This window comes from Penicillium chrysogenum (genome assembly GCF_028827035.1).
Source record: "Penicillium chrysogenum strain IBT 35668 chromosome Unknown utg000005l_segment0_segment0, whole genome shotgun sequence".
NCBI classification, from domain to species: Eukaryota; Fungi; Ascomycota; class Eurotiomycetes; order Eurotiales; family Aspergillaceae; genus Penicillium; species Penicillium chrysogenum.
The window spans coordinates 5885560-5912928 of NW_026622753.1; the positions used below are offsets into that span (position 1 = coordinate 5885560).

Here is a 27369-nt window from a genome sequence, read left to right on the forward strand (position 1 = left end):
ATCGGCGAGTTGACATCCGCGGAGAAAGAGTGAAGGGTTGCGTCTTAAGCCGCACACATGAGCCATTTCTCACCTAAGAGGTACCGGTACATACGGATGGGGTTGCTTTCTTTATATCCCCAGCAGGGCTGAACTCCACAGTGAGATATGTTCTTGGGATTAGGTGCTGCTGCGAAATCATCAGTAAACCTACCGGAGCCCAGAGCATATTCTCCTCTTCCACCAGTCCAGCATGGCACCATCCCCGCATGGACCCGTGACGCTATCTCACCCGACGACTTGGAATTTCGATATCGATCGGTATCTGAATCCCTTCGTGCCAGCGCCAAGATGGCATCTCGTACCAAGACCCATCGCTCATATGCTGGGATATCGGGATAGACCACCCAAGCCAATAGGCAACATCGTGGTGGCCTTGTGGTCGTTGCTTGGAGCGTTTTGCGGGGTGGCTTTGATCGCATCTGTTACAAAACGGGTACCTTCTTTTGAAGCGCGTGATGCGACGGCGATTATCGGCAGTTTTGTGAGTCGTGTCAGGCCTGAATGTGTGAGAGCAGAGTGAAATAAGAACAACCCAAGGCTGACTCGATGATTCTTTGACAATAGGGTGCGGCGGCAGTTATTGAATTCGGCGCGATCGAGTCGCCCTTCGCGCAACCACGCAATGCCATCCTGAGCCAGGTCATCGCCTGTTTCTTCGGTGTCGGGATATCGAAGTTGTTCGCCTTGGACCCTCGTGCTGAAGCGTATACTGAACTTGGGGGCGCTCTTGCTTGCGCTCTTACCACGGCGGTCATGCTTCTTACCAATACTACACATCCGCCGGCTGGTGCGACTGCTCTCCTGGCGGTGACGCACTCTGAGACTGTTGCTATAGGCTGGTTTCTGTTCCCGGTCATGTTGCTTGGAGTCACGCTGATGCAGGCTGCGGCTGTGGTTCTCAACAATATCCAGCGTCGATATCCGCTGTACTGGTGGACGTCACATCCCCTAGCGCTACCTGTAGGGGATGCTGAAAAGGCCAGCCAAAAGGAAACACCTAGTGTTGGTAGTCATTATGAGGATAGTCTGACTGATGTTCCTCGGCGGTTGATAGTAGAACGCGGTGATGTTTCGGTGCCTGATGGGGTATTGCTTTCTGCCGAGGAACGAGAGGTTTTGGAGAGGATCAGTGACAGAATCTAAGGGGGATACACAAATTTAAATACTAGCTGCATGTTATCTCTCAGATAGGCCCATGTTATCGTCCAGTCGCATCACACAAATTCAAGTGGCGAAATAGACACCTCAGGCATTCTATGCGGTGACGTCTCTCCCAATCAAAAGCCACTTAAGTCCACGGCCCACTGATGGATTTTTTTTTTGTTTGAGATTTAAATCCTTGAACTTGCCAACTCACTCGACTTTCTTTGGCAAAAAGAAATAATCTTATAAAAAAGGTACGGTCTTCTTTCCATCTCTCTTTCTCTTTTTTTCCTCTCTAACGATCCGATAGCATTCTATCGATAAGGGCAAACCACCCAACTCCACTGCTCTACGCCCCTCCATTTCTGTCCGCCCCGCCAGGCGATCCACTCAGCCTTTTCGCATTTCTCTTCAATCTCTTTTTGCATTGTCATCCTTTCTCCTCTCCCTACCTTTGCCTTCCGTCTTCCCTTACTTCTCCTTTTAACACCCCTTTTTTTCATACCGTCCCACCCGCAACCATGGTTTCCGCCTCGAAGGCTGCCCGCATGGCCAAGCGTGCCGACGAGAAGAAGCCCAAGAAGGCCGCCAAGGTCGAACTCGATGCCCACGGAAACCCAATCGTCGAGGATGCGCCTGCCACTAAGGATCAGTCCGCCGTTGATAAGCTCACAGCCCAGATGGATAAGCACGGTCTGTCCGATCGTGTCACCACCGGTGTGCTGTCATCTCTGCCCGCCTCTCGCGACGTTAAGATCACCTCTTGCTCCCTTGTGTTCCACGGAAAGGTCCTGGTCACCGATTCCACCCTCGAGTTGACCTTCGGCCGTCGCTACGGTCTCCTCGGTGAGAACGGTTGCGGAAAGTCCACTATTCTCAAGTCCATTGCTGCCCGCGAGTTCCCCGTTCCCGAGCACGTCGATATTTACCTCCTGAACGAGGGCGCACCCCCGACCGACCTGGGTGCTCTCGATTGGGTCGTTCGCGAGGCTGAACGCCAGTTGGAAGATATGGAGAAGAAGGCCGAGGAGGTTCTTGAGGAATCTGGCCCTGATAGCCCTATTCTTGAAGACCTGTACGATGTACGTATCTCCCCAGTTTTGCTCTGCTTGATTTTCCAGAACAGGAACTAACTTTTTTATACAGCGCATGGACAAGATGGATCCTTCCACTTTCCACGTTCGTGCTTCCCTCATTCTGACCGGTCTCGGCTTTAACAAGAACACCATCAACAAGATGACCAAGGACATGTCAGGTGGTTGGCGTATGCGTGTTGCCCTCGCCAAGGCCCTGTTCGTCAAGCCCTCTCTGCTCTTGCTTGATGACCCCACTGCCCACTTGGACTTGGAAGCTTGTGTGTGGCTGGAGGAGTACCTGAAGAAGTGGGATCGTACCTTGATCCTGGTTTCTCACTCCATGGATTTCCTGAACGGTGTCTGTACCAACATGCTCGACATGCGTGGCCAGAAGCTCCTCTACTACGGTGGTAACTACGATTCGTACCACAAGACCCGTAGCGAGCAGGAGACCAACCAGATGAAGGCCTACACCAAGCAGCAGGAAGAAATCCAGCACATCAAGAAGTTCATTGCTTCCGCTGGTACCTACGCTAACTTGGTGCGTCAAGCCAAGTCTCGCCAGAAGATTCTCGACAAGATGGAGGCCGATGGCTTCATCCAGCCCGTCATCCCCGACCGTGTCTTCACCTTCCGCTTCGCCGATGTTGAGAAGCTTCCTCCCCCAGTTCTTTCCTTCGACGATGTCAGCTTCTCTTACTCTGGTAAGTGGGAGGACACTCTGTACGAGCACCTCGACCTCGGTGTCGACATGGACTCCCGTACCGCTTTGGTCGGCCCCAACGGTGTCGGCAAGTCTACCCTGCTCCGTCTCATGACCGGCAAGCTCAGCCCCATCGGTGGCCGTGTCTCCCGTCACACCCACTTGAAGCTCGGTGTTTACAGCCAGCACTCCTCTGAGCAGCTTGATCTCACCAAGTCTTCCCTGGAGTTCGTCCGTGACCGCTTCCCCGAGAAGTCCCAGGACTACCAGTACTGGCGCCAGCAGCTCGGCCGCTACGGTCTGAGCGGTGAGGGCCAGACTGCTCTCATGGGTACCCTGTCTGAGGGTCAGAAGTCTCGTATTGTCTTCGCTCTGCTTGCCATCGAGTCCCCCAACATGATTCTGCTGGACGAGCCTACCAACGGTCTCGATATCCCTACCATTGACTCATTGGCCGACGCCATCAACGCCTATAGCGGTGGTGTCGTCGTCGTGTCTCACGATTTCCGTCTCCTCGACAAGATCGCCAAGGACATCATGGTCTGTGAGGACAAGACCATCCGCCGCTGGGATGGCTCCATCGGTGACTACAAGAACTACCTCCGTAACAAGATGGTGTCTGCCGGTGCCGTTTAAGGGCTCTATTTATTCTCTTTGTTCAACTTGTTTTTTCCCCCTATTGCCCCTATTGATGACGACGAAATGCTAGACGAGAACTGAAGGAATACAAATGCCCGCATCGTGGCACTAAAAGTTTGGGTCCCGCAAATAGGGACATTCCGACAAAAAGTTCCTTGGATTGGGAAGGTTTTCATTTATTTTCTTTTTGTCCGTTAGATCGTTTGTCCTTCCCTCCTTTCCGAATAGATTTTGGGTTGAGGATAGGACTTTTGCGTTTATTGCTATCATGAACTCACTACCCCTGATTCGATCCGTCTGTTCTTCGCTTTGTCTGCATCCTTGATAGAGTATCTAGTCCTCTCTTCCGAGGTGAATATAAAGGATGCCAGTTACGCTGAAATATATGAAATATATCCGTATGACTTGTGATTCCGTTTGAAGTATAGGCTGTATTCTCTCAGGCTTTGCATGGTCCTACTTATATACATGATTTGAGCTTTCTGGATTGATCCTTCCGATGTTTATCCATGTCCTGCCTAGACAGTCCTGCCTATAAACGGTGTTATCATGGCTCTGAGGATCAGCCAGAGACGAATTGCCAAAGCCTTTCTTCTCTTTCTGAGTACCTAGGTATTCTTATCCAAACAGTAATAGAACGCACCATGGCGATGCACCAAGCAACAAAGAACATCAACAATGGCTATACTATCCCTCATTGTCTTCTCTCCTTGAACAAAGAACCAAATCCAAGTCATCACCAAAAAGACATACATAAATAGAACCGGATCTCACCACAATCCCATCCCGCCCATCCCACCCATCCCATTCTCCCAGCTACAACTAGATCTAAGTAAGCCCTCACAAATTAACCAACTCACATACCAGAAAGTCTACATAAACCTCGTCAGCATGGAAGGAGCTCGCATACATCCCCACAACTTCCTAGAAATCTACACACAAGCCTGCGAAGCCTTCACGCACAAGCTGCAATGCCAGGTCTTCGTTCTCCTAAGCCTATCCCCAAGCCCTGATATAGAGGAGATCCCGACACGGCTGGAGGAGCTCTGTGAGCGGGTCATTCAGATTGGTTTCTTGGGTGAGGTTGGCGAGTTCGGGGTCCGGGATGATAATCGCGTGCGTGTTCGTTGGGGTTCGCTCCCTATTAAGGAGATTTGCTTTGAGATTAAGTGGGAACTGGCGGTTCTCAAGGAGGAGCTCGACAGTGGGGATTCGGCGCCTTTGGTTGTTGCGGATCTTTTGGTTGGGATTTTAGATTCTCTGCCTTTTTAATAACTATGCAATGTTGTATTTTTGCTTTTTATTGTGTTTGGTTCTGGTTTATGGTTTGTAGAGGGCCTGTGGGCTTCGTCTTTGAGGCGATTGTTTGGTTTTGGACTGTAGAAGGAAGAGTATCGGTCAATGATGATACTAATTGTACCAGTACAGGACTAATGGCTTGGTTGTATACATTCTACAGGATTTACTTGTTACTGGACGGTCTACGAAAGGTTGATTTCAACCATTGATATCGCACCGAACGGATATCGAGAGGGTAGATTCATATGATTCCTTATGCAGTGTTTCTGTCCGATGATGACGGGAATTCGTCAGTCCCCCCTGCTAGACTTGAGACATTCAAGCTTTCATGTCTGTACACAGAGAGAGAGAGGTCTTCAGGTGGATCTAGGACTGTGTCCATTCTGGTGTTTACGATTAAAATGCGTATTTAGATTCAACGGCTTTCATTATCATTACTGCTTGGTCCGCTGAGTGACCAACTCCGGACCAAAAACGTCGTCTTCTTGGCGGACTTTCTGTTCTTGTTCCAATTTCCGCTTCTTCGCTAGGCGTTCTGTTTCGCTCTCCGAAGTGACAATCCCAGCGTCACTTTGAACAGCTGTGGATGGTTGGGTTGATTCCCGTTTCTGAGCAGCAGCCAGATTCACCTTCTCGGGGTTCTGACAATGATACAGTTTCTTTGCGATGCGTTTGAGGCTCTTCATTTGCGCCGGGTCGGAGGAGAGGGGTGTGTAGGATTGGAGAAGCGCAGAGCATTCAGTCAAGACGTGATGCAGCTTGGAGCGGATTTCGTATAGAGGGTTCACCAGGCCATTTTCGTCTGTTTCGGGGGCTGGAATTGTGGCTGTGACAGGGCCACCAAGTTTCACATCCAGCAAAAACTCGGCTAGGGGACGATCCGCCAGTAAGAAGGCGGAAAACCAGATTTGGGATGGTGTGTACAAGAAGTAGGCGTCCGTCATCTGCGCAGCGGATTTCAGCAGCTCACGAGTCGTGCCGTGGGCACGAGCGATTCGATCGGACATTGAGGACGATGGGACGGGAGGAGGTGCGATGGACAGCAATCCTTGTTGGAGATCTTCTGCGGTCTCGTATGGTAGATGGGGGGCTGGTTGGCCTTGGCCTTGCGCGATGGCCTGTAGTTCCAGGACGCCGCCTTCAAGTCCTCGGAATGGATGCCGTACATCAAAAGTGAAACGGAGTCCCTGCATGAGCAGGAATTCTGGTGCGATGACGTCCTCTGTGGTTGTGTCGCCGGGGATCCCATCTGCAAATTGCCGAAGGGAAATATAGTAGTTATCGGTTTTAGTGGCGACGAAGAGCGCACACGCCATGATCGACTTTGGATGGTATGTCATGGGCGAATTGGTTAGGTAGAAGCGGCGGAGGTATTGGATCGCGGTGGCCTGTATGCGCAAAACGAGAAAAGTCAGTTTCTCAGTTTCATTGGTACTGACTTTCAAGGAAAGACTGAAGTCCCGTCGAGCTTAACGTACCCGGACCATTGTCGGAATTGGTGGCTTGTATGTCTCTCCCAGCTCCAGCGTCTTCTCGCAGTAATAGCGCACGAGAACGAGCTCCTCCTCTGGCGTCAAGCATTCAACGTCCTTCTCATCTTTATTATTGACTTCCATATTGCTTTCCGGTAGTGGTGTTCCCGCCGCGGAGGTTGCAGTCGACTGATGAGCTTCGCGCGATCTGCGCAAAGCGGCGCGCACGCGCTCGCTGGCAACGGCATTTGTCGTGGCTCTGAGAGATTGCAGAGAGGGTTCGGTGTATGACCACAGCCGGTACTGGGATGAGGCACGGTAAATGTCGTCTTCAATCATGGTGTTGGTGCTCTTGACTTGTTGGAAGAATGAAGGGCTGGAAACCTTTATTCCTGGGTGAGATAACGGTGATAACGGCCGGCGGCTTCGAGTATCACCAAAGAGATATTCTAAGTAGGAAAAGGTGGGAAAGTGAGAGCTGTTTTAGAAATGAGAGTAAGCATTCGACAATTATTCAATGAACCTAGCAAATAATCCACTTGGTTTGTTCCGCAGGAGGTTGCTCGGAGCTGATGCTTATCGATAACACCAATCTTCACTTCACCTCACAACATCAACTCAATATATTGGGAGTTTATTTTGTTCTTATTTTACTGATTTGAATATCGATTGAAAGCAATGTAGCAAATACTTGACATGCATAAACCACCCAATGCAATCCATTCATCCATATGTGCTTTTGCCGCATTCTACCCCAAGCCCCTCCCAGACATAAGAATATACATGTACATCACTCACCGAGAAGTCGGGCAGCAATCTCACCCATAGAACCTTCTTCCAACTCGTAGTCTTGACCTCCTCGTCGTTCGACCCCGACATGTCGGAAAGCAGCCACAACACGATCAACATCGAAGCCCATGCTGGAGAAACGGTCGATCAAATTCTTGTTGTATCCGTCATATCTACAGATCATAGTCAGCAACTATATGCGGTGAATGGTAGAAGTCTGGCTCACTTTGCAAGACTGTCTTCGCCAGCTCCTTGCCGGGTGTCATCTAGGCTTGATCCGCTTCCATTGTCAGCACTAGCGGGAGCTCCAGCGTAGACAACTGCCCAGTCGCGTGCAACACGCTCAAATTCCTTGGGTGACTTGAGAAGCATATTAGCCACTTCGGCATCTTGGGGATCTTTGGGCTCGGGTGTGCTGAGCAAAGATTGCAGCGAAAGCAGAGCGGACTTGATGGTCAGAACTGGCGACCAAGCAGTGGAAAGCGTGTCGAGGCAGATTGCACCCTACATTGGCCATCAGAATCCAAATATGCTCAAGTGTATATTGTGGAAGGGTACTGACCGTTTGGCTGCTGACATTTGGATGCCACACTTTGGTCTCAAACTTCATGGTAGGTGGTCGGAAAGGGTAGTCGGTGGGGATTTTGATATCGATATTGTACGTGCCACCTTCATACGGGGTGCCAGGTGGCCCTGGAAATGACCCCCTTAGGTGTGTGACATCGTCCTGGTTGCCAAATGGCTCTGCCTTGATTTGAGAGTGGGCGTCGGCGTGAATGTCCGCAATCTCTTTTCCAATGCGACGCATACGATTGCTAGCCATGGTGGTTGGAGAATTTGTTTTAGAAAGACGTCAAACAAAAGATTTTGGAATATGAGACCGCTGTACGTGCAAACTGTGCAGACAAGTAGAACTATTCCGTCTTGTTAAAGACTGTACAAGAGCGTAGAAACTGTCGTGGAGAGGAAGGCGGAGTGGGGCTAATTGTAGGAGGATGGTGTTAGGAAGGTTTCAGATCATATCACTCCCAGAGTACGAGACCCTCTAGGGAATTGAAAGCAAGTCAAGACGAGAATCTCACCAAAGGAGGGGGAACTATACGGGAATCCAGTATGAATGATGAGCTCAAAACACCTGTCACCTTGTTACCAGTTATACGCGTCTGAGATATAGACCTCGAGAAAAGAACGCAACTGTTAAGTCTCGATTGCGTAAAATACTCTCGGTTTAGAGCCTTGCTGGAATATAAATTTCTTTGACTGTCTTCGAGAATGTCGGAGTTCAAAGGAAGGTGCCGAGGCGTTCAGGCAATAAGGCGCGAATGACGCAGTGGAAGCCTGAGGCCTAAATAGTCACGTGTGGACCTAACAGCTTCCAGCTCGCCCAGCGCCTGACCTCCGGCGATACCACCACATCTGCATTGACAATCATCCCTTTCAACTCGCCTTTCCCATCATTCAAATACTATTTGAGGCTCGGGATACACCCTACTCTGATTCATTTGCAAATTCATACAAGGGATTCTGATTGCCTCCATCTCGGTGGCTGACAAACATGGTGAGCGCCTCAATCTTGCCAGCCTTTGGGAGGCCATCTCGATTTGTTTTCTGACATTCAAACTAGGGTCAACAGCAGTCTAATCTAGGCGGCGGCCCTGGAGGCCCTGGAGGCGATGACAAGGATAAGAAGGTATGTTCCTAATTCGTTTCTGCTACACAACTAGCGCTGAGACCGTCTTTCATTCATCAGAAGGACAAGCCTAAGTACGAGCCTCCCCCACCACCTACCACCCGTCTTGGAAAGAAGAAGCGCAAGGCTGCCGGCCCAAGCACTGCCTCCAAGCTCCCCGATATCTATCCTACATCGCGATGCAAGCTACGATACCTTCGCATGCAGCGTGTTCACGACCACCTGCTGTTAGAAGAAGAGTACGTCGAGAATATGGAACGAATGCGCAAGGCCAAGGCCCGGGCAACCCAGGATCCCGCCAAGGGAGGTGGCGACTTGGATGTGATGGATCGGAACGCCGACGAGCGGAGTCGAGTTGATGACATGCGAGGCAGCCCGATGGGTGTCGGCAACTTGGAAGAGTTGATTGATGATGACCATGCTATTGTCTCAAGTGCTACCGGCCCTGAGTACTACGTCTCGATCATGTCTTTCGTTGATAAAGATCTCCTCGAGCCGGGTGCCAGTATTCTTCTACACCACAAATCAGTGTCCGTCGTCGGCGTACTGACGGAGGAGTCTGACCCCCTTGTCTCGGTGATGAAGTTGGACAAGGCACCGACTGAATCATACGCCGATATTGGTGGTCTCGAGCAGCAAATCCAGGAAGTTCGAGAATCCGTGGAGCTGCCCTTGCTACACCCCGAGCTGTATGAAGAGATGGGTATCAAGCCCCCTAAGGGTGTGATTCTTTACGGTGCCCCAGGTACCGGAAAGACGCTGCTTGCTAAGGCCGTCGCCAACCAGACCAGCGCAACCTTCCTCCGCATTGTTGGTAGTGAGCTGATCCAGAAGTATCTGGGTGATGGCCCTCGCCTGGTTCGCCAGATCTTCTCAGTTGCTGCTGACCACGCTCCATCAATCGTGTTCATCGACGAGATTGATGCCATCGGTACTAAGCGATATGAGTCACAATCTGGCGGTGAGAGGGAAATCCAGCGAACCATGCTGGAGCTTCTGAACCAGCTGGATGGATTCGATGATCGTGGTGATGTGAAGGTCATCATGGCTACCAACAAGATCGAAACCCTGGATCCAGCTTTGATCCGACCTGGTCGTATTGACCGTAAGATTCTCTTCGAGAATCCAGACCGTAAGTGATACCCTGATGTCTGCTGTTTCGTCGAAGTTAACTAACAATTCTATTTAGAAAACACCAAGAAGAAGATTTTCACTCTGCACACATCGAAGATGTCTCTCGGCGACGACGTTGACCTCGAGGAGTTCATCAACCAGAAGGATGATCTCTCTGGTGCCGACATCCGGGCTATCTGTACTGAAGCTGGCTTGATGGCCTTGAGAGAGCGCCGCATGAGGGTGCAGATGGACGATTTCCGAGCTGCTCGTGAGCGCATCATGAAGACTAAGCAGGACGGCGGTCCTGTGGAGGGTCTATACTTGTAAGCGCTGGCAATTATCCGAGGGTACAGTGCCCGAGTGCTTGCACTGGAGACCTGTACTCAGCTAGGTCCATTCTGTATTGTAATAATCGAGTGACGAACGAATCTAAAGGGCGCATCGCCCAACTATTTCCCTAAATTTATCCATAAATATACATCCAAAGTACAAAATTCGCCGCTACTGCGCGAGATTGCCTGCGCCACTTGGGCAAGCACTTCGGCTTATCAGTCATGAGTTGCAAACACTGCAAACAAGCTCATATCAAGTCGAAGCCTCTCTCTTCATCTGTCGCAAAGTCTCTCACACACTCAATCATGGATGAATTCGACGAGGAAGCATTCAACAAGTTTTTTCCCTCCAGCTTTGGGAAGCAGGCTAAATCTGTTGATGTTGAGACCCAGATCGACCGATCCAAGCGTGCCAATATTTCGGCTCCAAAACCCGAGACCACTGAACTAAGCACTGGCACGACAGCCCCTAGCGCAGAAGAAAGAGGAAGCCATGATGAGCGAAAAGACAGCGAAGATAATAGCGATGAAGACTCCGACGATTCAGATGATGAGGATGAATTTCCCGTATCGCATGAGCTCGTTCTGAAGTCTCATGAACGTGCCGTGACCACCATGACCGTGGACCCCTCGGGGGCCCGACTAATCACAGGTTCTACCGATTGCACACTGAAACTACATGACTTTGCGTCAATGACTCCATCCACGCTCCGCGCTTTCAAGTCCGTCGATCCTTCAGCCAAGAAAGCGACGGCGGCCCAGGACACCCACGCCTTGCACTACGCCGCGTTCAATCCGCTCTCCCCAAGTTATGTTCTAGCTGTGACTGCCACTCCGCAGCCACGAATTCTCAGCCGCGATGGTGAGATACTCACAGAATTTGCGAAGGGTGATATGTATCTACGAGATTTACATCATACCAAAGGACATGTGTCTGAGGTTACTTGTGGTGCATGGAACCCATCTGACCCTAACCTATGCGCCACTGCTGGAACCGACAGCACGATTCGCATCTGGGATGCCAGCGTCGGCCGCTCACAGAGGGAGGTGATCGTGCACAAGTCACGGGCGGCTGGCTCCGCTGGTCGGACTAAGATGACCGCCATCGCATGGGGCTCACCGAAACAAGGAGGCACCGACATTCTGGTAGGTGCGGCTCTCGATGGGAGTCTATGTATGTGGAGTGGAAAGGGCCCATACACAAGACCCAGTGCAGAGATCCGGGACGCTCATGTCAAAGATACATGGACAAGTGGTCTTGATATCAGTTCCGATGGAAGGCTTGTTATCACGAGAGGTGGTGATGATACGATCAAGCTTTGGGATACCAGAAAATTCAAGACTCCAGTCACAACCGTCGCACATACCTCGACATCTTCCCGCTATCCGACATCCAACATCCAGTTCTCTCCTTCCTCTGCCAATGTCATCACAGGCTCTCAAACCGGCCACCTGCATATCTTGAACCCTGCTACTCTCAAGCCAGAACTCGTCACACCAGTAACACCGGGGTCGCCATTGATTACTGTTCTATGGCATGAAAAGCTCAACCAAATTATGACGGGCTCCGCCAATGCTGAAACCCACGTCCTCTACAACCCGACCATGTCCACGAAGGGCGCAGCGACGGTTATGTCCAAGGCGCCAAAGCGCCGCCACGTCGATGAAATTGCCATCACCACGGATTTGAACCAGGGATTGGCAGGTGATTCAGTGGTCGTCGGCTCCAACGGAGTTCCGCATTACAGCTCGGCAACCAGGTCTGCTCGTCATCCTACAGTTGGCTTTACAGCCTCTGGTCGCTCGAGGGATCCTCGCCGGCCGCATTTGCCGATGCAGACACCGTTTGCAAAGAATACCCCGGATGAAAAACACATCCTCGAGCATATTCCACTTAGTTCTATGCGAGATGAGGATCCACGTGAAGCGCTCTTGAAATATGCCGACAAGGCGGAGAAGGAGCCTGTATTCACCAAGGCATACAAGGAAACACAACCAAAGGCCATATACGCAGAACTGAGTGATGGCGAAGAACAAGGCCCGGAAAAGAAGAAAACAAAGCGATGATCTGCTTGGAGATGTACCGTATTGACCAGACTTTTGGTATCAGAAGTGTTGCGTTGGGTTGCAACGACTCAAATATAACTGCCTGGGCCATATACAGTATGTAGTACAGTTTGTAGTTTCATAAGTATCCAGAATCTTACCAGACCCAGCTCCTTACATTCGCTCTGAGTTGTCCCCTCTTTTGCTGCTCCATGACGTCCCCCAAGAGCCCGACGATCCCCAACTGCCCACCCGAACCGCCAATGATATATAGCTATGAAGAGAATCGCACGAGCTTTGACCTCGCGCAAACGTCGCATTTGGCGCTGTTTGATTTCGTAACTGCACTGTGGAACGTTCCAAGGTTAAATTACCGCGTAGTCTCCAATGACCGCAAGGGACCTTGGAAGCGGCTCCCCCGGAGGGTTGTTTGGTGCTGACATATCAATTATCTCCGCGGCGCACCTCCGCTCTGTAAGGCTGCCGCTTCCCCAAACCTCTCATACTCATTACTCCCCTTATCTGACGTGGTAAATTTCGCGCGAGATATTCGGAATACTCGGAACACAATGCTGTCGTTTGCGACTTGAGATCAAATGCTCACCATCGAATCTGGGGGTTCGTTTTGATCGGCCGTACCCGCCGGACAACTGGGGTGTGTAAGGGGTGCTTGACAACCAAAAGAGCTTCCCCGCCAAAGCGTACGATAAACAGTACTCGAATACTTGGATCGCATCATTTCAGACGAACGGATGGCATCTTCCCAGTCATCGCTGGTAGCAAGCCTGCTGCCCGGTCTTCTTTCTTCGGCCCTCTCCCCGTCGAGATCATCCATATCCGCGGCTTCTTCTATCCACCAAATTTTTGTCGCGCCATCAAACTCCACCTCAGGGACTCCTCATAACCATGATGGAAACGACGGGGGAAACATGCATGAATGGTCATCGCTGATTGGAATTATCACGGCTTTATGCGGCAATGTTTTGATCTCATTGGCTCTCAATATCCAACGCTACGCGCATATTCGGATAGCAAGAGAATGGGAGCAGGACAAGAATCGCGGCAGGGGATTTGCAAACGGAACGCACGTCGGATTAAGAGGAAGATCCCCGGTCCAATACCGAGACTCTGAGCAGGATGACTTCGAACCTTATCGCGATGACGATGGCGACGACACCGAAAGGAGGAACACTGGTTCAAGCTCGCGGGCCACTAGCACTGGAAGTAAGGATGGCGCAAACGGCAACCGCAAATCCTACCTCAAGTCTCCGTACTGGTGGGTCGGAATCGTGCTCATGGTTGTGGGCGAAATGGGCAACTTCATGGCCTACGGCTTTGCACCGGCGTCGATTGTTTCTCCGTTGGGCGTTGTGGCTTTAATATCAAATTGTATTATTGCGCCATGCTTGCTCAAGGAAAAATTCCGCAAGCGCGATCTCTGGGGCGTGATCGTCTCTGTTGCTGGTGCCGTCGTTGTTGTTCTCAGTGCTAAATCGTCCGAAGAACAAATTGGGCCTGGTGAAATCTGGGCGAGCATCACGCGATGGGAGTTCGAGCTCTATCTCGGGCTGACCACGTCCTTGATCATCGGCCTGATGTGGGCAAGCCATCAGTATGGATCGCGATCGATTCTGATAGATGTTGGGCTCGTTGCATTATTTGGTAAGTTTCTAGCAATTCCTAGTGTTTGGGCTCAGTTCTTCTTGGTCTTGTTTCTAACCATATAAAACAGGCGGATACACGGCTCTTTCTACGAAAGGTGTCTCTTCGCTTCTGTCTGGCACGTTATGGCATGTTATTACATTCCCTATTACCTATCTGCTGGTCTTCGTTCTTGTCTCCAGTGCATTGATGCAAATCCGTTACATCAATCGTGCTCTGCAGCGCTTCGATTCCACCCAGGTGATTCCGACGCAGTTTGTTCTCTTCACTCTCGCTGTCATCATTGGAAGTGCGGTCCTTTACCGTGATTTTGAATCGATAACGGCCCAGCGCGCGGCAAAGTTTGTTGGCGGATGTCTGTTGACTTTCCTGGGAGTTTACTTCATCACGAGCGGCAGAGTCGCCGCCGACAATGAGTCGTCATTTTCATCCGAAGACGAGGAGGGGTCTATTGGTTTACTCAATGGTGAAAGGTATTATGACGGAATTGATTCGCCCCCGCCTGGCCCTCAACTGCCGAAGACGTCAAGCGTTTCTATAGAAGCACAATATGACGTTCCACAGTCCCCGAGGGGCTCCATATTGAGCACTGATGGAGTTGATGATGATCAGTCTACTCCTAGAGGTGTAATTTCCGCTGCACCCTCTTCGCCTCGTGGATCTTTAACCGATGAGTCTCCTCTGTCTGCTCCGTCGTTTGATTACACTTCACCATTGCGGCCCCCATCTCGCATGTCCAATCCATGGGCAGACATCGAAGATCAGGCTGTCGTGACCCCGCAGTCTGATATCCGCCCTGTTACTCCTCCTGGGCAGGAAGACGAAGCGGCGCAAGCCTCAACAGTCCTTCTGCGGTTCCCTCCTGCGCCCGGTCTTGAAGAAGCAGCGGGGGCCCATGATAACGTCAGTACTGTACGACGTGCTTCAACCCCCACGCTCTTAGATCAAGCCAGCCACGCTATTCGCAATAACACTCTCCTTGAGACACCATCGCGCCACGGTTTGCGCAGCTCTCTCTCCCATCGTTTCTCCCCCGGGCCTTTGCTCCCCACACTTTCCGGTGGCTTCACTGCGGTGGTCGCTGATTCTATCCGGCGTGGCGACGGTAGCCCTATCAAGGATCGGACAAGGCGCAGATTAGGGCGTCGGCGTCAACTAGACGGCGCTTTTGCAGATCCATCCCTAGAAGGAAATAGCGACGCAGCGCTTTCACTTGCAACTGCTCGACTTCAGTCGGCCACTAACCTAGCGGATAGACCCGCGGAGGCTGGCCGCTCGACCCAAGCTCTTGCGACAGAAATAGATACTACACCAAAACAACCGATCAACGCAGATGTGACTCGTCTTCGCAGCTTGAGTGACTCGTGGAGTGGCGGGCTTGCGTGGCTAGGTGGTGCCCTTCGTAAAGCCCAAAACACTAAAACCGTCGACAGTGTTGCTGCTACGGGGACGCCAACACCAGAGAATGAGACACAGCCCGAGCCAAGTCGCAACACCGGTGATTTTGACGCCGAGACGGAAGCTCGGTGATAATCAACCCAAAGCTCCCTAGCTCTGATGCATTATACACCTCCCCCTTTCCTTCATTATTCCCCTTCGTGTTCTTCTTCCGGGTAGATTCCTTTCGGCATATTCTTGTAATTGGCATTGCATTCTGCGGATATATGTTTAATATTTTGTCAATGTATCATTTCTTTTCACCCTGTATACTTCACCCACAAAGGAGGGTTCAGCGTTACTAGCCACCTATCTTACCTTTAGCCTCTTATTCTTTTAATTTATCTACGTTGTATATTGCTCACCTACCACACATAATTCTTCAAACCAGAGTTCCGGGTGTATCTCACTCCCCCCGGAGGAAGAGGGGCAGCCCTAATAGGTGGAAAAAGCTGAGAGCACGCACCATCGCCCAGGAGAGATACCCCAGATGTCTTGATTACCCTCCACTTCTTAAGTCATTTCAGCCGGAAAGCAGGCCTTTCCCCTCAATCCGAGAACACCATTCCAGTGTGCCGGCGGGGTATTGCTCCGTCTCCTGATAGTGCTAGCTTGGTTGAAACAACGCCATGCAGGACACTACTGCAGCCGTGGAGACTAGCTGATCCCTTTGCTGAAGACGGTTTCATTTCCGATGCCCAATGGTAAAACTTACCTCAATTAGTGATCATTAAATCATGCAATGCGACCAGTCTCTAGTTGAATTACCTGTCTCCGCAGTGCAAGGGTGTTATATGCAAGAGCTTCCCCAACAATTTTCTTTTCTTCCTTCCAATCTCACGATAGCCAGTTGACAACAGCCCTTGGCCATTGAATTTGGAAAACAAGTGGTTATCTTCTCATCGACATGGTGGCCAATCTGCTTTCCAGTGGGCTGTTGCTCATGCAGCTCTTTGCTGCCATAGCTTTAGGGAAACCGAACCACAGCCCTCTTTATAAGGATGCCAATGCTCCAGTGGAAAAGAGGGTGAAGGACTTGCTGAGCCGGATGACCATCGAGGACAAGAGGGCCCAGTTGATTCAAGGTATGGCTTATCTCAAACCGCCATAGGAAAGTTCTGATTGCTGATGAATTCTTGTACAGGCGATGTTACGAATTGGATGAACCAAACCTCGGGAGAATTCAACTACACCGGCCTGGTCACCAACATGGAGCTGAAGGCAGGCTCGTTCTATGGTATGAAATCCCTTATTGAGCTGTTAGATCCTTTGTATCAGTTCGCAGAAACACAAATACTAATGCTTTGCAGTCGGGTACCCTGTTTCTTGGGATTGGATCTCCGACAACATTAAGAAAGCCCAGGACTACCTCATCCACAACACGACTCTAGGAATTCCTGCGCTAGTTCAGACGGAGGGTATGTGCTTCAAGAATATAGTCTCGAGGTATATTGTATCCCAAGCTCATGACATGTCATGCACCAGGTATCCACGGGTTTTTGATTGGTAATGCCACCATCTTCAATTCGCCCATTGCGTACGGATGCTCTTGGAACACAGAGGTAAGTGGATATTATACTTGCACTGTCATACATACTGCGTTTGAGGTCTGACACGGTAGTGCGCAGCTTGTCGAAAAAATGGCAGAAATAATCGCACAAGAAGCCAAAGCCCTGGGTGTTAATCAGCTCTTCGCTCCTGTTGTTGACCTTGCTCGTGAACTTCGATTTGGTCGGGTGGGTTTCATCTTCTTGTTACTATATTCAGCGCAATGAAGCTAACAACAGAGGGAAAAGGTCGAAGAAGGCTTCTCCGAGGACCCTTTCCTCTCCGGCGAATACGGGTATAGCTACGTTAAGGGAGTGCAGGGCAAGAATGTGTCAGCTATGGTCAAGCACTTTGCAGGCTTTAGCGCCCCCGAGCAAGGCCTGAATACTGGCCCAGTTCACGGTGGTGAGAGAGAATTGCGCACAACGTATGCCAGCCCTAGACCCGAGGACTGAATAGTTGTCTAATCATTGCATAGGTGGCTGCCTCCTTTCAAGCGAGCTATTGTCGATGCCGGTGCTTGGTCGATCATGGCTGCGTATCACTCGTAAGTCCAGCCTAGTCAGCTTTGTCTTATACCATCATCCTAACATCCGTTCTAGATGGGATGGTATTCCAGCCGTCTCTGACTACCACACTCTCACTGAGATCCTGAGAGAAGAATGGGGATATGAGTACTTCGTCATGACCGACGCCGGTGGAAGTGACAGAGTGTGCGCGTACTTCAAACTTTGTGAGAGCGATCCTATTGACATGGAAGCGGTTACCACGCAGCTGCTGAATGCTGGAACCGATGTTGAGATGGGAGGCGGTTCATTGTAAGCTCCGTTGAAATCAAACGATACAGCTATAGACACTAACTGGCGAACAGCAACTTTCAAAAAATCCCCGAGCTTGTCGAGTCCGGCAAGCTCGATATTGCGGTCGTTGACACTGCTGTCGCTAGGTTGCTTCGGGTCAAGTTTGAAATGGGTCTCTTTGAGAACCCGTACCCCGCTGCACCTAAGGACGAGTGGCGTACGCTCATCAACAGCCCCGAAGCTGTGGAACTTGCAAGAGACTTGGATAAAGAGTCTATCGTTCTGCTTGAGAACCACGAAGACATCTTGCCTCTGAAGAAGTCGAGTAACATTGCGGTCATTGGGCCTATGGCTGGCGGTCTCATGAACGTAAGTCAACAATCTTATTTCGCTTGTTAGACTGGATATTAATGAGGTATATAGTATGGTGACTATGTCGTCTACAGGAGTCAGTACCGGGGCGTCACTCCGCTCGAAGGTATCAAGGCTGCAGTTGACGACGATGCCCAGGTCCATTATGCCCAGGGATGCGACCGAGCAAGCAACGACCAGTCAGGCTTCGAGGAGGCAATCGAGGCGGCAAAGAAATCCGACGTTGCTGTCGTGGTTGTAGGAACCTGGTCGCGCGACCAGAAAGAACTCTGGGCAGGACTGAACGCAACGTGAGTGAACCGACATTGCCTCAAGATATATCTAAGTCCCAATACTAACACATGCAAAGGACTGGCGAGCACGTTGATGCAAACGATTTGTCCCTTGTGGGCGCCCAAGGACCTCTGATCAAGGCCATCGCTGACACGGGCGTGCCAACAATCGTCGTCCTGTCAAGCGGCAAGCCCATCACAGACACCTGGATCTCGAACTCAACCGCTGCCCTCGTGCAACAGTTCTATCCATCCGAACAGGGCGGAAACGCCCTTGCTGACGTCCTCTTCGGAGACTACAACCCATCCGGCAAGCTGTCTGTCAGCTTCCCCCGCTACGTGGGCAATCTCCCAATCTTCTACGACTACCTCAACTCCGGACGCTCTATGGGTGACGTAGGCCACGAATATGAAAACGGGACTCTGGTATTCGGCCACTCGTACGTACTCGGTGACGCCTCGCCGTGGTACCCCTTCGGCTATGGCAAGAGTTATTCCACCTTCAAGTATGGAGATGTCAAGATCGACAAGAGCAAGATCTCTGCATCTGAGAAGACTGTCACTGTCAGCGTTGATGTGACTAATACCCATGCTACTCGTGACGGTACGGAAGTTGTGCAGGCCTACTTCCAGGATGATATTGCCACTGTTGTTGTTCCTAATCGTCAGCTCAAGGGCTTCAAGAAGGTGGTTATTCCTTCTGGGGAGACTAAGACTGTCGAGATTCCTATCAAGGTTGAGGATATTGGTCTCTGGAATACTCGGATGAAGTATGTTGTTGAGCCCGGTCAGTTCACTGTCCTTGTGGGCAGCAGCTCCGAGGATATTCGTGGTAACGCTACGTTTATTGTTCAGTGACCGTTGTGATGTTTACGTTGAAGGGAAGTTAGTTCTTAGTATATAGTCCGGTGTGTGAGTTGCTTCGTGCGTGTCGCATCACTCGTTGTATATATCTCGCGTCATATTTGGAAATGAAAGCTTGAGATTTCTCAGATATTCATTCGCATTGTCCTGGATGTTCTCTACATTGTCCTGCTCAACGTAACTCGAGCGTATCTCGATGTGATAACCTTGGATACTATTCTACACTGATCATCATTTCACCTAGGTATCAAACATACTCTATCCCCTCCGGCTAATTCCACTAGGCTGAGATTAGACGAGAAATCGAATGGCCACTGAACTATCAGTCGGATCAAAAGGAAATGGATTCAAAGCTTCATAAATTGTGTTATGGGGATATCATATCTTATAAAGAGGATAGCATTAGAGGACCAAACGCCGTTTCCAACCACCGATAATGGATATTGGCAGACTATGCCGGATTATCACCTGCAGCACGAGAGCCTGCTTGACCGGTAGAGGGACCTCGACTGGGATCTGGAGAGACTGAGGGGGCGGACGGCTTGCTAGCACCACTTGCAGGTGGATTGCTCTGACTGTCACCAGAGCGACCCTCCGCTCTTCGAGTTTTAGCACCCTCTTTCAATTTCTCCCAGCGGTCCCGGTAACGCCCAAGGACATTTTTAAGCTTGTCATTCTCGTGAGTGGCAGTTTCAAGTTTCTTCTCACTGCGCTGGATCTGCTCCTCCAGTTCTTTGATCCGCGCATCAGTATCAGCCGCAGCCGGCGGCGCAGTCAGCGTAGCAACAGGAGAGGTAGTGGCCGTTGAAGGCTGGGCATAATCGGGTGTTCCGCCGCTCTGGCGGTGCATCATTCGGATTGATTGCTGAAGCGCCATCGACGAAGATTGCGCGCTCACCTCCCACATATGCAATCGTGTCGCCAGTGAATCGGTCAAATTTCTCAAGGTCTCATTCTCCATTTGCATCTCTTCCATTGTCTTATGTGTCTGTGGAGCAGTGAGCTTATCGGATGCGCCGCGGCGTCCCGCCCATACGCGTGAACCACTGGCACTGTGACGCATTTCAGGAGATGAAGGGGTCTCTCGAGCATCCACAAAGTCATCATCACCATCCTCAATGCTATTTCTGCGTGCCTGCTTGTCAGCTCGAGTGAGGATCCCAGCGTATGACATGGTCCCACCCGTAGTTGGCACTACATAGAATGACTCTGCTGGGTTCCCAGGACCTGCACCAGAGCCGTCCCGAATCGAGCGCAATGCAGCTCGAGAGAAGAGCTTGTTCACGTCCGGCTCACCTGCAGTCATGGACCGATCTAGAACAGCATGATCGCGGTCCACTTTCACCTCGGCTGAGGACTTGCGGCTCTGTTCAGCGCGGACTGGATCCGTAGACCCCATTTGAATCCCTGCAAATGCCAAAGGTCCAGACACCTTGGAAACCAGTCCCCCGAAGGCCGAGTAGAAGCGATTGAATGCTTCATCGGTAATTGCAGGCTTATCTTTCGATCCGCCGGGTTCAGCTGCACTAGGAGGTACACTTTGCTGGGAAACCACCTCAGTACTGGGTGTCGGGGGAGACCATGGTTGTCTGGGTGTAGAAATACGACTTTGTCGACTTTTGGCTGCTCCGTCACGTAACCTTGTTTCACCGGCTTTAGCCCTCTGTGGCGCCTCGGTCATCTTTGCTGCGACATGTTGCGATGTAAGTGTAGGCGACACGGGCGATCCACGTCGGGGGTGCGATGGGATTCCTCGGGCGGATGCTAAGTTACTAGCAATAGAGGATTTATCCCGACTTGGCAGACGAGCGTTGCCTACCAATCTTGGTGGTAGATGTGCATCCTGGCTCACTACGCTCTTTGTGCCCCCGGTCTCGGCTGTGGTTTGCTGAGTCGCTAATGTTGGGGTGGCAGTAGCAGATGCCGGTTCAGTAGGGGTGTTGGATGGATGTTCATGCTGGAATCGGAGGATTTCGGCGAGCTTCTTATGGTGAGTTTCGAGCAAGCGTAGGGTCCGTAGGGCCTTATGACGCGTTAGCTCATCGCCGAGCCGGGGGCGGGGGCAGATCTTCTCCTCAATCAAGACTCACCTCATGGTCGGAGCTGCTCTGTGCAGCGGTTGCAAATTCACCAGCAGCTAGATCATGTTCCTCGCTGGCAGCGACTGGGTTGGCCTTGCGAGTCTCAAGTACTGCATTCCGGGCATGAGTGTGGGCCTGGCCGGTCAGATTATCCTGAAAATGAGGGGTTGAGGTCTTACCAGGGCCAAAGGAGCTACTTCCATGGCGAAAATAAGTTCACCCGCAGGACTTAAGAGAGAAAAATCAGGTGCATTCCTTTGATGGGATTTATCCGGGGAATGTTGGAGAAGTGACGTTATGCACTGTGAATGGAGTTAACAGTAACACGAGGGGACCAGATACAGTGAGGTAAATTGAAGTACACAAGGTAAGAGGTAACCCTTGAAAGTAATACTCCTAGATCGATATTATAGAACAAATACTGTCTATTCAATTAAACCGAAAGCAGCAAATGTGTCCAGTTACATCCACATTCTACACAGTGGAGAAGCGGAGAGGACTAGATGCTTATAGCTATACTGTCAGGCCACTCATACTACCTTGATGGGGGGGAAATAGGGAGAATATATATGCAGTAGGAAATGTAGAGCAATAGCGACAAATTATTGCAAGTAAGATCAATGCGAATATCGAAATAAAACCAATTGAACAGAAACAGTTTCAGTCTGAGGCCCCCATCTTCACTTGGCGGGTGACTAAGTTGCGGAGCTCCAGGGGATGTTCGGACAATTCACCACTTTGTCTCTCTTTCGTTACTTTCGTTTCCCCGTCTATGTACGGAAGTTCTCTCGCAAAACAAGAGAGAGAGAGAGAGAGAGAGAAACTCTTCATTACATACACCTCATGACAACTTCCCCCTGATCCTCCCGGTCTGCCCGCACCCTCTCGATACACCTTCCTCTACATTCCAATTATGGCCGACTCTTCGTCTTCAAGCTTGAAAGGTGAAAATAGATCGCGTCGCTCCTGGACAATATCTGCAGAATCAAGTGCAATCGAGAGCAATGGTCGGTCATCCCAGGATTCCGCTATCGAGAGACCGAAAACCCAGGGCGGAGAAGTAGCAGATCCTAAGGCTGGTCCTAGTGGATTCTCAAAGCTACTCGATGCGCGTCGGAGGCGGAAAGAGAATAAAAAGAAGACACAAAAACACAACGACGAGCCGGCGGTGCCGCCTGTGGTTTTCGAACACGACCTACACGAAAGTCGGTCCAATGGGTCTCGGGATGGGACCTCCGCAGCCCCGTCGTTGAAGGCAGAGAGCTCTGCGCATGAGGGCGAAGGCAATAGTCTGTTGACCGATGATTCAGAGCCGGACGGGTAAGTTGAGAAACTGGCTCTCTTATTGTCTTGGACTACTTCTAACCCGCCGATCTTGTTGGTTTTGTTTAGGCCCCCGCCGCTCACCTCACATAACTCCCATACCGGATTCTACACCTCGTCCTCCCCATTGTTCAAGACCAAATCGGTAGATGCTGGAAACACGGAAGGCTCCAATGCTGATGCCGAGTCAGCTGTTAGTGGTCCCAGTGCCACTGGGTCAGATTCAAACCCGAGTGAAAGAATATCCCGACGCGCAACATCGGGTATGGCATTGGATGTACCCACGGACCCAAATGGCAAGAAACGCAGTACATCACCTGGACGACGGTTCAAAGGCGCTTTTGGCTCGGACAAGAAAGGTACCAATGACGACGTTGAGACTTCATCAACTAAGTCTGGAAGCAACAAGAGCGGCCGAGGTCTGTTCGGATCTAGCCGGCGGAGCAGTCTTTCATCGAAACGAGCACAGGCAGCCCCTGATGATGTCCCGCCTCTGCCTGCGCCAATTCGGACTGATCTAACGGACAACAAACCTCGTTCACTTGAAGCGAGCCCCATGCCGAACACCCCACCCAAGACTGCTATTCCTGCGCCAGCGACAACTCTAACTCCTCCAACACCAACTGAGCACCGCCCTCTCAGTGCGCAAATCCTGTCCAACGATGTCACCGATTCGCCCGAGTCTCTACAGTCTGAAAATCCTCCGTCTGCTGGAGTCACCACCGTGAGCCCTTCTGGAAACATGATCTCTCACCGCCGGGTGCGGTCCGCTTCTGCAGCTCATGGCCCAAGCAAGTTGTCCAACTCAATATCTGCACTAACACCCCTTGAAGAAAAGACCTCCGGGCCGAAGAATGCGGCTTCAAACCAGCAAAGCGGCTTCTTCTCTTCGGTGTTTTCAGTTGCGCAAAACGCCGCCACTTCCTTCAGCAACAGCCTCAACGCTCAACAGAGGAATCGCCCACCTTCTCAGCCTGCTCCTGCTGATGCTGATAAATCCCTCACTGAATCAACCGCGGAGGCCGAAAACCCATCAGATAATGGTAGCAAGGTGGTGGAAGGGAGACCATCTGCTGTAGAGACTCTTGGGGCAGGAGATCTGAACTTCAGCCATCTGGACATTGACGCACGACCCGGTGAGTCAATTACGACTGCCGACGGCGTGGTGATAACAAAGCCAGCGAGCTCCGCTGACAAGCGCAAAAACACAGCTGTTGCCCGGAGAGATGAGGAAGCTGCTAAAATTGAAGACAAACGCGCAGCGCGCGCTGTTCAAGTAGCATACGAAAGGCCATCGGAGGTTTCATTGCCGAACTCTACGGAAGACGCCCTGGAGTTTCAGTCTACCACCTCACTTCCGAAAGATGGCTTGATTATGGGCGATCAAACTCCCCCAGTGGTAGTGTCATTGACGGCGACCTGAGCGGGGGCCTCAGACGCACCGGCAGTGTGCGCAGCAGACTCGCCCGGCGTCATCGGGGCTCGTCTGGGGCCACAGCCTCTACAATTGGAGCTATTGGCGTCAATGCCGTTGCACTTGGTGTTCCTGGTGCCAATTCCAGTGTGCCTCGGTTGACTGGCTTCGCGGTTGCAAGTAAAAAGCGCAATCGGGACTTTCACCAGTTATTCCGGAGTGTACCTGAAGATGATTACCTTATCGAAGATTACAGCTGTGCTTTGCAGCGTGAGATTATTCTTGCCGGCCGCATCTATATCTCAGAAGGACACATCTGTTTCTCCAGTAACATCCTGGGATGGGTCACGACTCTAGTGATCAGCTTCGACGAGGTTGTTGCCATCGAAAAAGAGAGCACGGCTATGGTGTTCCCAAATGCTATTGCCATTCAAACACTCCACGCCCGTCACACTTTCCGCAGTTTACTCAGTCGCGAGTCCACATACGACCTAATGGTCAATATCTGGAAGATTAACCACCCCACCATCAAGAGCTCTGTAAACGGAACCCGTGTGACCCATGGCACCGGTGATAAGACAGAGAAGGTTGGGGAGGAGGAGAGCGAGTCAGAAAGCGATGTCACTGATGAAGATGAAATATACGATGAGGACGAGGAAGGGGACAATGCTGATAGCTTCTTCGAGGCCGGCGACAGTGCCAACGCCAGTGCAAACTCATTGCCAGTGCGAAAAGGGTTAAGCCGCAAGGCTTCGAGCCTATCCGCGAATGCAGCCCTACCAGCGGCCGGTGCAAATGTTAATGGCGATAAAAAGAACGGCGACAAAGGGACTTCCAAGGAAGCGCCTGCTGATTTCCCAGGTCCGACTACACATGCACCCACCGAATACGTCGATGCCAATGGACAATACGAGAAAGTCATCAAAGATGAAATCATTCCGGCCCCGCTCGGCAAGGTCTTCTCTTTGGTTTTCGGCCCAGCGTCCGGCGAGTTCATGACCAAGTTCCTTGCTGAAAACCAGAAATGTGGCGAGCTACAGTTCGAGGGCACAGCCAAGGGCTTGACAATGGAAAGCCCAACCAGGAAGTACTCATACATCAAACCTCTCAACGGCTCCATTGGTCCGAAGCAGACAAAATGTATCAGTACCGAGAACATGGACTTCTTGGACCTTGAAAAGGCCGTTCTTGTCACTTTGAGCACCCAAACACCTGACGTGCCCAGTGGCAACGTTTTTGCTACCATGACCAAGTACCTCTTTACGTGGGCTCCTGGCAACCAAACTCGCTTCCTCATGACCTGTACTATTGAGTGGTCGGGCAAGAGTTGGCTTAAAGGTCCTATTGAGAAAGGTGCGATTGATGGGCAAACGACCTTTGGTAATGAGCTTGTCAAAGCGCTGCAGGTTGGAGTTGTTCCCCGTGGGCGTGCCAATGGAGCTGGGCGGGGCAAAGGAAAGCGCAAGAAGGGCGATAGCGGCCGGCGGGAGTCGACTGCAGTTGCTTCGTTGAAGGTTGCTGTGGACTCCAACGCCTCAAAGCAAGAATCATGGGGACTATTCGAACCGGTCCGCCCCCTCCTGGAGCCCTTCACTAGCATTCTCAGTCCGCTATGGAATAGCAACTTCGCTATTTTAATTATCGGGATCTTGTTCTATATGGCCTTCTTGCGATCCCCGTCGCCATCGTCTATGGTTTCACATGAAGTCGGATGTCCCGGTCACAGCTTGCCCCAGAGACTGGCTGCATACGAGGAGATGTGGCGACGTGAAGAAACTGAGCTCTGGAACTGGCTGGAAGACCGTGTTGGTATGGACGGAATGGTCTTCCCCAACGTTTACCGATCGCCCGAGCCACACCCAAGTCGCAGGTCGTCTGGAGCCAGTACGAGTGATGAGCGTGAGCTTGCTGAACGGCTTCGGGAAGAGAAGATCTCTGACCGTGAGATGGACCATGCCCTCCGTACCACACGCCAGCGTCTCGACGTCCTCGAGGAGATGATGGGCAAACGCAGAGCCCAATGGGAAGTCGAAGACCTAGTCAAGTCCGAATTGTAATGGACATCAATGGTCGTCCCTCCTTGCACATAAGACTCACCACACTTTCTCCCTACTCTCTTTTCTAACCCTGTCTCTTCCTAGAGAAGAGCCCAACTTTCCTTTCGACACCACACAAAATGTATTTCCTTGTCTTTACAGCCTGTTTTATTCTTACCCATTTGTCAAGGTGTTATCCCGGAGTTATGGGAACAAGCAGAGCTGTTCCCTTGCTGTTGATATCCGCCCTTCTCACATTCATTCTGAAAAGTCTACAGTCGTTATCCCAACACTCCCTCCTCTGTCCTTCGACACATGGACGGGTTTTCCTTGCATGTATATGAGCGCCAACTATCTTGTCTCTACACCGGTGGTCTACTAGCCACTGTCTTTACTTTTTCTTACCTTTCTTGCTTATTGTTCATCTGAGCGTGCTGGCTACTTCTCTTCTTTGCCCCATTTGCTTCTGTGTGAATATCCCGAGCTATTGCTATGTGATTTACATATTGAATTTAGGCTATTTCTGGCAGCCTCTTTTTAGCATTCGTAATTCCTGAGGAGTAAAAGACTATTTTGGTGCTTGAGGGGGAAGACGTCGTCTGGAGTATGAGCCTATAAGACCCATTCTGCCTTCTACAACAAGAAGACATATAGAAAAGCTCATCGTATAACGTTTCTAGTAATAGGCCAGACGACAAGTAGGGAATAGGCCATTCCAAGTTGCAAATACGAAATTCAGGACAAAGCCAGGTCAGAACCACTCAAAGGCCAACTGTAAATAAGTCCAGTGCTTGCCTACCCACGTACCTGCGTTGATTCTGTCAAAATCAAGATCGTCATCCCTTCTCTTCATCTTTACTTTCCATGTAAGTCCCAGATGTATCACCCACCCCAGGCTCAGAAGACTCACTGAAAAAAACTCCATTTCAGTCTTCCAGGCTCATCTCTTAACCCTATATACAAGAACGGAGCCGCCAGAAAACCATGCAGCAGAAACCTGGCCGTCCTGGCGAACCTTATCCAGGAATGAGTATTTCCCGGAGAGTCGATGATCTTCAAGGCCGTTTCCAGCAGGCCATAGGCATGCTTTTGGAACGGCAGCTCGATCGACATCTACTTTGGGGATTTCAAGTGCTCAGGAAGTACATAGTTCATGGAACGCCTGGGTCCTACAGTTACCCGGAAAATCGAGTCCAGAACCGGGCAATACCAG

At 51.0% G+C, this 27369-nt stretch overlaps 11 protein-coding genes across 11 annotated transcripts; 8 read left to right on the top strand and 3 right to left on the bottom strand.

Moving 5' to 3' along the window:
* Nucleotides 1-232: 232 nt before the first annotated feature.
* N7489_010622 (HPP family protein) lies at nucleotides 233-1185 on the top strand (the record flags this gene model as incomplete). The annotated part of the gene is made up of 2 exons (XM_056716371.1): nucleotides 233-523; nucleotides 607-1185. The coding sequence occupies 2 exons, from the start codon at nucleotides 233-235 to the stop codon at nucleotides 1183-1185; spliced, it is 870 nt and encodes a 289-aa protein (XP_056563993.1).
* A 521-nt stretch (nucleotides 1186-1706) lies between these two features.
* On the top strand, nucleotides 1707-3600 carry N7489_010623 (ATP-binding cassette family ATPase ARB1; the record flags this gene model as incomplete). The annotated part of the gene is made up of 2 exons (XM_056716372.1): nucleotides 1707-2267; nucleotides 2332-3600. 2 exons carry the CDS (start codon nucleotides 1707-1709, stop codon nucleotides 3598-3600), a joined length of 1830 nt encoding a protein of 609 aa, XP_056563994.1.
* An 894-nt stretch (nucleotides 3601-4494) lies between these two features.
* On the top strand, nucleotides 4495-4875 carry N7489_010624 (uncharacterized protein; the record flags this gene model as incomplete). Its single annotated transcript, XM_056716373.1, has 1 exon — nucleotides 4495-4875. One exon carries the CDS (start codon nucleotides 4495-4497, stop codon nucleotides 4873-4875), a length of 381 nt encoding a protein of 126 aa, XP_056563995.1.
* A 461-nt stretch (nucleotides 4876-5336) lies between these two features.
* Nucleotides 5337-6713, bottom strand: N7489_010625 (TFIIH complex kinase subunit CCL1; the record flags this gene model as incomplete). The annotated part of the gene is made up of 2 exons (XM_056716374.1): nucleotides 5337-6290; nucleotides 6381-6713. 2 exons carry the CDS (start codon nucleotides 6711-6713, stop codon nucleotides 5337-5339), a joined length of 1287 nt encoding a protein of 428 aa, XP_056563996.1.
* A 451-nt stretch (nucleotides 6714-7164) lies between these two features.
* N7489_010626 (E2 ubiquitin-conjugating protein UBC1) lies at nucleotides 7165-7986 on the bottom strand (the record flags this gene model as incomplete). Its single annotated transcript, XM_056716375.1, has 3 exons — nucleotides 7165-7336; nucleotides 7390-7667; nucleotides 7726-7986. The coding sequence occupies 3 exons, from the start codon at nucleotides 7984-7986 to the stop codon at nucleotides 7165-7167; spliced, it is 711 nt and encodes a 236-aa protein (XP_056563997.1).
* A 732-nt stretch (nucleotides 7987-8718) lies between these two features.
* Nucleotides 8719-10296, top strand: N7489_010627 (proteasome regulatory particle base subunit RPT2; the record flags this gene model as incomplete). The annotated part of the gene is made up of 4 exons (XM_056716376.1): nucleotides 8719-8721; nucleotides 8788-8853; nucleotides 8914-9985; nucleotides 10043-10296. The coding sequence occupies 4 exons, from the start codon at nucleotides 8719-8721 to the stop codon at nucleotides 10294-10296; spliced, it is 1395 nt and encodes a 464-aa protein (XP_056563998.1).
* A 311-nt stretch (nucleotides 10297-10607) lies between these two features.
* Nucleotides 10608-12368, top strand: N7489_010628 (WD40 repeat domain-containing protein; the record flags this gene model as incomplete). The annotated part of the gene is made up of 1 exon (XM_056716377.1): nucleotides 10608-12368. One exon carries the CDS (start codon nucleotides 10608-10610, stop codon nucleotides 12366-12368), a length of 1761 nt encoding a protein of 586 aa, XP_056563999.1.
* Nucleotides 12369-13099: 731 nt separating this feature from the next.
* Nucleotides 13100-15539, top strand: N7489_010629 (DUF803 domain membrane protein; the record flags this gene model as incomplete). Its single annotated transcript, XM_056716378.1, has 2 exons — nucleotides 13100-14009; nucleotides 14080-15539. The coding sequence occupies 2 exons, from the start codon at nucleotides 13100-13102 to the stop codon at nucleotides 15537-15539; spliced, it is 2370 nt and encodes a 789-aa protein (XP_056564000.1).
* Nucleotides 15540-16353: 814 nt separating this feature from the next.
* Nucleotides 16354-19296, top strand: N7489_010630 (uncharacterized protein; the record flags this gene model as incomplete). The annotated part of the gene is made up of 11 exons (XM_056716379.1): nucleotides 16354-16531; nucleotides 16591-16683; nucleotides 16757-16864; nucleotides 16932-17008; nucleotides 17075-17182; nucleotides 17234-17421; nucleotides 17473-17541; nucleotides 17597-17812; nucleotides 17866-18163; nucleotides 18218-18456; nucleotides 18516-19296. The coding sequence occupies 11 exons, from the start codon at nucleotides 16354-16356 to the stop codon at nucleotides 19294-19296; spliced, it is 2355 nt and encodes a 784-aa protein (XP_056564001.1).
* A 457-nt stretch (nucleotides 19297-19753) lies between these two features.
* On the bottom strand, nucleotides 19754-21586 carry N7489_010631 (uncharacterized protein; the record flags this gene model as incomplete). The annotated part of the gene is made up of 3 exons (XM_056716380.1): nucleotides 19754-21325; nucleotides 21393-21518; nucleotides 21563-21586. 3 exons carry the CDS (start codon nucleotides 21584-21586, stop codon nucleotides 19754-19756), a joined length of 1722 nt encoding a protein of 573 aa, XP_056564002.1.
* A 710-nt stretch (nucleotides 21587-22296) lies between these two features.
* Nucleotides 22297-26177, top strand: N7489_010632 (GRAM and VASt domain-containing protein; the record flags this gene model as incomplete). Its single annotated transcript, XM_056716381.1, has 3 exons — nucleotides 22297-22703; nucleotides 22776-24047; nucleotides 24104-26177. 3 exons carry the CDS (start codon nucleotides 22297-22299, stop codon nucleotides 26175-26177), a joined length of 3753 nt encoding a protein of 1250 aa, XP_056564003.1.
* Between the last annotated feature and the right edge of the window lie 1192 nt (nucleotides 26178-27369).